General features: G+C 43.7%; 2 protein-coding genes across 2 annotated transcripts in view; both read right to left on the bottom strand.

Moving 5' to 3' along the window:
• Nucleotides 1–2,489: 2,489 nt before the first annotated feature.
• On the bottom strand, nt 2,490–5,657 carry smim13 (small integral membrane protein 13). Its single transcript, XM_036515913.1, has 2 exons — nt 5,143–5,657; nt 2,490–3,566 (listed from the first exon to the last, which is right to left on the bottom strand). The coding sequence occupies exons 1-2, from the start codon at nt 5,216–5,218 to the stop codon at nt 3,376–3,378; spliced, it is 267 nt and encodes an 88-aa protein (XP_036371806.1). The 5' UTR covers nt 5,219–5,657; the 3' UTR covers nt 2,490–3,375.
• Nucleotides 5,658–8,398: 2,741 nt separating this feature from the next.
• LOC118769125 (1-phosphatidylinositol phosphodiesterase-like) overlaps nt 8,399–8,603 on the bottom strand; it is a 3,358-nt gene continuing 3,153 nt past the window's right edge. Inside the window, exon 3 of the mRNA XM_036516143.1 lies at nt 8,399–8,403. Within this exon, the coding sequence (XP_036372036.1) occupies nt 8,399–8,403 (5 nt within the window). The remainder of the gene's footprint in view (nt 8,404–8,603) is intronic.

The raw sequence follows: 8,603 nt of genomic DNA, 5'->3' as shown, positions 1-8,603 counted from the left end.
ACACCCATAATTCACATTTTAATAACAATGCTTCAACACCAGCATGACAGCATGCTGCACAGACTGAACCAATTACACAGCTATGCAGAGAATTTGCAGGAATCACACTGGTGAGTACCAGGCTGGGAGATGCGGGGGGTATCAGCTAGTGCCTCAGTCATGTAACATTCTCTCGGAAGTCTCTCGTGTTGGAAAAAATGTTATTTCTGCGTTTTTTTTCTGCATTTACTCATCTCCCACACCTTGCAGGATTTGGGCATTGGGTAGGTGAGGGAGGGGTTAACAGCACGATACGGAGCTCGTGTTTCTCTCTCCGCTTTTCTTTTTTTTTTTTTTTCTTTTTGAATCTCTCATTCTGCAGACCAGGGATGGAAATCCGATTCTGCCAAGCGGAAAAACAGGCCTGCAGAAGGGAAGCCAAGGAAAGCCGAGCGCTGCCAGGGCAAAGGCGGGACCCCGCGGCAACCCCCCCCCACCTCACCGCGGCCCCGCCTTGCCCCGTTCCCCAGCCCGGCACATCCGCCCAAGCACGGCCTCAAAAAGGAATGGCTCGGAGGTGCGTGATTCAAAGCCAGCCTTGTGGCTGCTGGTGCCCACAGAAGCGAACGGTTTATATCCACAACACCCCCCCCCCCGACCCCGCACCCCCACTCCCCCCCGCCCTCCTGGCCGTGGGGACCGAGAAGCCAAAACTGGGCTGTAAATCTGAGTTCTGGGGGCAGACTCATCGGTGATGGATGTCCTGTTTTAAAGGGAAGGCTAGACTCTCCTGTGGCTCTCAACAAAAGAGGAAAAAAATTCTCTGTGTGCCTGCATCGGGGGGGAGGGAGGGGTGCTTAAGTTTGGTTGCTATATTAACAGAGTCAGACATCTCCATGTGTTTGTCTGGGGTGGGGTGTTGGGGTAAGGCTACTTTATTATCAGGCTGTGGGAGTTGAGGGTGTGTGGTGGGAGTAGGGGGGGTTGGGTGTATTTGGATAAGCCTCTATTAATAGCCTGTCGTTCAGGAGGGGATGATGTCTATAGTGAGGGATGGCAGTAGTGATCAATGGATTGTACTTAAAACCAGTTGGTCATGGGTTGTTGTCTTGCCTGGCACCAGGTACTTTGACCTGGACAAAATTAATACCATGGAAATGGTGATGTGGCCAGTCAAACGTGGCTGGGGACTTGAATCACGTCTTAAGATCTCCTTCCCATAATGCAAATCTCCCGGGGTGGAGAGGCAGCTCAGAATAGGGGTTCAGCTCTATTACCAGCATGGAGAGCAGCAGAGAGCTGATGTCATTTCCTTGGCTTACCACAGTCATTTCCTGTCAGGCATCTGAAGGCCATGCAGCTCCAGAGTCTGTTTTGGAAGGGGCTTTTTTTTCTGCCATAAATCCTCACGGCTGCACACAGTTGCTTTGGGTCCTTTGCCTAGCCACCGCTCTGCTGCAAGTAGTGTCCGTTTAAAGTGCTGCCCACTCCTGTCTGCCTGCATTCCTTCACAGGCATTCACTACAGAGCCAGATCACCAAAGGCCTGCCTGCCCGTGCTGCAAAAGCGGCCTGCATTTGGAAATGCCAACGATTCGTTGCCTGTAATGCAGCTGATGGAATCGATATCACCGCAGCTCATAACTTGAGAGGAAGTAATTTAGTGCGGGCTGGCTGTTTAAAAATACAGTGAACTTCGTAGCGTCAGCCCAATGTAGACGCAACAGTGCCACCTTCTGGTCAGGCATGGTTTAGCACTGTCACGCGTCAAATAATCAGCAGCAGGCAGTTTTCCTGGTTCAGGAGGACGTCACTTGAAAACAGCACTTTGCCCACCATATTGTGAGCCCCAGATTTGATAATTTCTTCAGTCATTTTTTTTTTCAATAATGTTTATTACTTTTAGCAAATGCAAAACCTATTTTTTGTGAATACCCAAATTTGTTAGCCATAGCTAAGGCCAAACACACTGCAGCTCAGCTGAATCACGACCTCAGCCTACATTGCAGTATAGTCATTAACATGACTATACTGCAATGTAACTCCAATTTTAAACTCAACTTAAATGTGGTTTAGCTATGACCTTAATCTAAGCACCCATGTATTTTGTATCCCTTCTCCACTGTAGCGACAGGACTCACTAAACCATGCGTAACACATTCTTGCTCTACAGAGAAAATGCAATAGTGTACAAATCTCTTTCCATTTCTGCATTAGAAAAGGGCAATAGTGTGTCAGCCTGGTTCCAGCTCTGCAGTGGAAAAGGGTACTGCAAAATGAAACACACCGGAGCCTGAGATATTCTGTTTATACCAGGGTGGGACCAAGAAACAGATGCTTATGATACTACAGTAAGCAGTGAGAGGAAATTAAAAAGGCATTACAAATTAAAAGTGCATTAAAAAGTTGCATGCAAGATCCATTTTTTTAAAACAAATGTTTATTATGATAGTCAATTACAGCTCTTGCATAAAAACAAAAACAAACAAACAAAAATGAATTAAAACCGCCACATGTGAAAGTCACTGCTGATCAGAGGAAGTGTAATGATCCAAAATAAGTCCCAGCCCCAGCGTGGCTGTGCTCCATAACAGAGCAAAAAAAAAAAAACTACAGAGGATCCGAGAAACGGCGGCCAGGTACACCGCGCGTCACCGCCTCACTCTAGCCGCACTCTCGTGACATCATCGCCACAGCATGCGCCAGTCTCTGGAGGTCAGGAGGTCACAGTGAGGAATGAATGACGTCACAGGTGGGTCTCTGGACGGTGATTTTAGGCCTTTTTCGTTTACAGAGAGCAAACCGTTCTTTCCACACTTTCTCTGACCGGGAGGGGGACAGAACAGCGCGAGTTCTTTCTTTCCACATGAGGAACCAAGACAGCCTCACAGAGTTACACTAAGTAAAAAATAAACGTGTAAAATTAAAGTGACTGAGGAACTTCGGTTGTCAGTTAGAACTGTTTCTTTTTATAGAGTTTTCCTTTGCCTCTGAAAGTAAATGTCAGCTGATCAGTCTAAGAGCACGGTTAGCTTTCTTTTCTAGTTAAGCTAGGTTACACGCGCACACACACACACACACGCACACACGCACACAAACATCATTGTGTAAGAGGACCACCAACCGTCTCTTAGGTGGCTAGAGGTCAGTAGCCAATAGGAGTGGCACATATTGTGGGGTTAACCAGAGAAAAGGGGAGAATGGGGGAGAGGGGAGGTGTACCCAGGAACACTGCTGCACAGGTAAGTGTGTCTAAAATACTACTGGCACGAGGATGTGGTGGTTGTGGGGGAAGGGGGGGGGGGGGCAGGAGTACTTTCACATCACATGGCCTTTCACATCAACGTCAGCAGCTCTGCTAATCTGTGTGGAGAGACGGGCGGGCAGGCAGAGAGGTTTATGTGGCCACCTCTGGTGAGACTACCCTCTGGCGGGGGGTCTTGGTCCGCTGGCGAGGGTTCGAGGCAGAACTGCGCTCAGTCTCAGACTGGGACGGCTCCGTGTCGCCTCGCTGAGACCCGCTGTCACCCACCAGCTCCCTCAGGAACTTAAACTTGGAGAGAAAGAGCTGCCAGACCACATACCAGCCTGCAGACAGACAGGAAGAGACATGAGCTAACGGGGGACATTGTTGTAGGCCCATTATATGCCCAGACACTCTGCAACACAAGCAATAACTGACAACTAGACAATACAATAGTACATAACCTCTAATACAAATAACAATACGCAAAGTCATCACTACTGTGGCTCTTAAAAAAGGAGAGAACAACCACAATTTTACAATTGCTGACATACACCCTGAGAAGAGAGTTGATGAGACAAAAAAAAAAACAAAGATTCTGGAAATTACACATTTTCAGATTCATAAAATAAAGCATGACAGCCTTTAAATCCAATTCTGTTTAATTCTTTATCAAAGCAGACATTTGCAAAAGCCTCTATACAAGTAAGCTCTCCGTGTGGCTAGAAGAATTCTTTGGAGATAATGCAAAGTACATGGTGTTATCACCTTTGGTACTGGCAGTGGTTTTTATGCGGCTTCTGAAAGCCCTGACTATGCGCTGGAAATTTTCCACTAGGAGCGGAAGATGAAGCAGCACAACCAGATTAGCTAAAATTAATCAAAGGACAAAACAAAAACCAGACAAGCCAGCAGAATCGGATTAATTTAATTCAATTAAATACGATGCACTGTACTGAAAGCGTCGGGGGCACTGGTTTCCCGCATCACTCACGTGAGGTGTGCAGACGTTTGTAACATGAGGAGGAAGGTTACCAGCCCGCTTTCAAAATCAAAAATGAAAGTGACGTCAGACCTTAACCTTAAGCCTTAACCTTCTGTTGTTGGGCTAACATTTTTGTCAAGTTAATATGATTTTAGAGAAAGGCGCACATATGTCAACTGGCTTTTAAATCGTACGAAATCTCAAAATTCAGTCAAAATTTCTGCTGCCTAACCGAAATCCACCAGGCCTGATAAGAAGGGAAATGCATTTGGCTGTTGACGCCACAGGAGGTATATGACGTGAGCAGTGAGAGGACATTCATATTTGGAACACTGCGCTGGACGCAGCCCTTCCTACCTCTGCTGAGGAGATCCTGTCTCTCTCAAAAATCGCTTAAACACAGAGTTCCGGTAAAGGAACTTTCAGATAAACGATGCAGGCATAACGTTAAATGTAAAATATTCCGTCATCATTTGTATAGGATCTTTGATAGCTGAATAATACTGTACAATACGAAGCTATTATGCAATTACAGACAGAGCACGAATAAATAATGGGTTGTACACGCAACCAGACGATTTCCACTGGGCAATGATAATATTTAGTTCGCTATTACATACTAGTGTCTATTGTGTAAAAATAGGGTGCTCTACGTCGCAGCACACTACCAATACCCTACCTAGACAGACTGTGTCAATATCATATCGTCATTTCTGACCAAACAGATGTGTCAGCAGTCTCTTGAACTTGGCAGAAGTGGAAGCTAGGAGTTTTATACGCTGTCATGTAAAGACTAACAGATTTTTAACAAACAGATCCAGATTAGCAACATAACTAGCTATCTTGTTTGCTGTGCAGTTGCCAGCGACAGACCTCACAGACGTCACATAGTCGTACTGTGCATTTTAAAAACTACCTAGCCTAGTGCGACTTACCAAACAGCATGAAGAGAAAAACGCATACGAGGGTAGCCAAGATGACAAACACCGTCAGACCAACGCTTTGCCACATCTTTGTTGCCTCTTTTTCCCCCTGCAAAGTACTGTGTTGTTTAACAATTTCCTTTGGTCTTCACCCGTCTGTCCATTTAAGAGTTTGACAAATCGCAGGTGTGCAGATCAACTGACGAGCTAGAGGCGCTGGTTCAAAATTAACCTTCGCAGGATCATATAGCAAGTGAGCTAGCTAGCTAACGAACCTTAGCTAGCCACAGCCTGCAAGCCGGAATACAAGCTAAAAAGAAATTCAAGTCCACTGCTCCCACACTCGAAAACTGCTGGCGGCCGTTCGCCCACAGCCAAAAGGACGGATTAGAGACACACGTGTCATTAGGGTGTGGGAAGGTTTTTTTTTCTTCTTTTTTTTTTTTTACATCTAGCTACATTATTGCAACATAAACATACATGAACTATGTCACAGTACGCGAACTGACGGATCACACGGACGTGTCTGCCCCCTATGCCATACTGAGCAAGCGCAGTTGCTTACCATTGGATTGTGGGTATTATAGTTCCATAAGTGAAATTTTCAGTGACTTTGATTCACAGAAAAAAGCAATTTCCCATAAGTCCCCCGTCTTCGGACAGTGGCAAACTATAAACCTGTCTGCAACCTTGTTTTTTAGAAACACTCTGCAGATTCTACAATCTGTATAATATATGGATCGGCGATTTACACAGTGTTATGAACAGGATGGTTCATAGGTCAAGCTGCATCTGGCGCTCCGGCGGCCTTTCGGAGCATTTTGCATGGCCCCTGAGGTAAATGTGAAGAAAAGCACCTCGATTATGGACTGAATTACTGTTATGATCAAAGGGGTTTCTCTTTTTGCTGTAACAAAAGAGCTTTCTGTCACAGCTGTGACTAAAGAGCAATTTTAGCGATAAGTAAAGAGACCTCCTTGAGTTACCCTTACTATAGCTGAAAGAGAAACTTCTGTTCATCCAGCCCGTAATCAATGTGCTTTGATATGATTAAAAATGTTATAGTTGGGTGTGTGAAATATGTAAAGTGCTGTTACAGTATAGATATACTAGGGAAGGGAGTATTCACGTTATTCCTGCCATTTCAGCAGAAGCATAAAACTCTTGTGAAACTATATTCATAGCAAACAAAAAAAAAAAAAACAAACAAAAAAAAACATGCTATCACCTTACTCTTCACATAGACATAAAGGCAAGGATGGATAACAAAACAATTGATAGGTATCAATGTAATAAATGATATAGGTATAAACATTTTGAAGTCCCTTTTACTGTGGCCCTTTGATGATGACACTGGTAAATCTGGCTCCAGTTCTGTCAGACTGGAGACCCCTGTGTTTTGTGATCCCCCATATTATCCAGAGGTTTTTTTCATAAGACCATTTTTTATCAGACCATATACAATAACTTATGACCAGTTGTGGTAGCTGTGATCACAGATGCATGGAAGATAAAGTCCTTGCTATATTACAATGATTACATTTTTATTTTTTCATACAACACAGGCCTGTATTAATGGTGTTCTAACGTTTTAAAAATCTGCTTATGTATGTGCATCTAACAGTGTATCCATGTCACTTTCCACCCGAAAGAAAGAAAGAAAGAAAGAGAAAGAAAGAAACCACACAGTGGAAAAATAGGCAAACATCAACAACCTATCTTGCTAGCTAATACTCATAGCTGTTTTCGGTATTTCTAATTGTCACAGTGCAATAAAAAAGATTGTTTGAGGCTCAACTGTTCTCTGTAAGGCGTCTCTGGAGAGGCGAAGTCCTGACTCACTGAAGAAGGTAATATAATGTTTGGAAGAATATTCTCTCAGGTGATGAAGTAAACTCTTGCCATTTGACATTGGAGTAGCTAAAGGATGTCGGAGGAATTTACCCAGTTGTCCTACAGAGGGTGCTATCAGCATTCTGAACATAGTTCTTTAATCACAGTCTTCTCAACTGTAGTGGAGAATGATGTGGTTGTGTTAAAGGGGGTGAATTTTGATATAGAGTACCACTGCGGTTGGTAGCAATCGTAACAATGGTAACAATGCAATTGGTATCAGTGAAGAAAATAATAACATGAATACATTGGTATTTACTATTTTTACAAATAAGAGTTGGAGACAAAGACATTGAGAATCGTGTACATTGACAGGACACCCCCTTTCTCCATTATTGTGTTTGTATTTCACTGTACTGCTCACATACAAATTGTATATCATTAACATACACATGCAACATATGAAAAAAAGTTTAGGATTGCTTGTATATTCAGAGTTATTTGGATCTAAAAAGACTTCTGTAAGGTAGACAGGAGTATTAAATAACTCGGAGTTTCCTTTTCAACAGATGAAAAATATTCACTACAACCCAACACCAATAAAAGATTTCAGCAGACCCTTCCCAATTTATTTGTTTTTCAAAGGTATAATACACAGGTGGAGTTGGCTGCAGACAGTATTACTATTATTAATTTCATTGCTTCTAAATCTTTGCAGAATGTATTTGATAAAACTTCAGATTTTCTGACCGATTGCTGCTTATTTTAATCCATCAAACCTAGACAACTGGCAGACTCATGGAGAATGTGTGAACCCTGTAACGTACAGTATGAGGAAGATTTTTCACGTACACCTAAAACCCAGTGTAACTATGCACCTAGAGACTGGTCTGTCCGTTCACGTCTCTCCTCTTGGCGTGATGTTAATATAACATAAATTATTCACACATGGTTGTATCACATATTATGAGGTGTCCATAGCAGAGCACTCAGTATGAGCTGTCAGATATTGGCAGAGGTATCAGTGCTCTGGGGTTAAATGAGCGGAGGGTTCTGAACTTTACACCAGCTGGGATGCATGCCACAGACCAGAGGGCATCCACTCTCCATGTCTAGCATGTTACATACTGAATGGCCATTGTGCACTGTGTCGAGGTATCGAGTTATCTTTTTATGTATTACAGAAGTCTGCAGAAAAAAGGATTTTATTGTCATTTTATTTTGTTGTAATTCATTTGTTTAATAACAGTTTAGTGTGATTTTTTCAGTATGTTATACTATATAAATTATAGATCCGATCATTTTAAAAAGAGTATTTGGATGGCAGCTCCATGGCTTGGCAGTGCTTTCCTCTCATGCTCCCAGGCTTGCCGTGTCCGTGTGGGCTGGTTATGCTGCTTGCTTTAAGCAGCGCTGTGTGCAGCAGCATTCAGGCTCAATCTGAGGAAACGGTGCACCAGGCAGAGGAGAGTGCTGTGTCTGTTTGAAGGGAGGTGCTGGGTGTTTGGAGGGAGGTGCTGAGTGTTTGGAGGGAGGTGCTGGGTGTTTGGAGGGAGGTGCTGAGTGTTTGGGGAAGGTCTGGGTGTTTGGAGGGAGGTGCTGGGTGTTTGGAGTTTGGGGCTGTCTCAGTGGTGGGAAAG

Source organism: Megalops cyprinoides, chromosome 21 (genome assembly GCF_013368585.1).
Source record: "Megalops cyprinoides isolate fMegCyp1 chromosome 21, fMegCyp1.pri, whole genome shotgun sequence".
In the NCBI taxonomy this organism is placed as follows: Eukaryota; Metazoa; Chordata; class Actinopteri; order Elopiformes; family Megalopidae; genus Megalops; species Megalops cyprinoides.
This window is presented reverse-complemented; position numbering and strand designations above follow the sequence as displayed.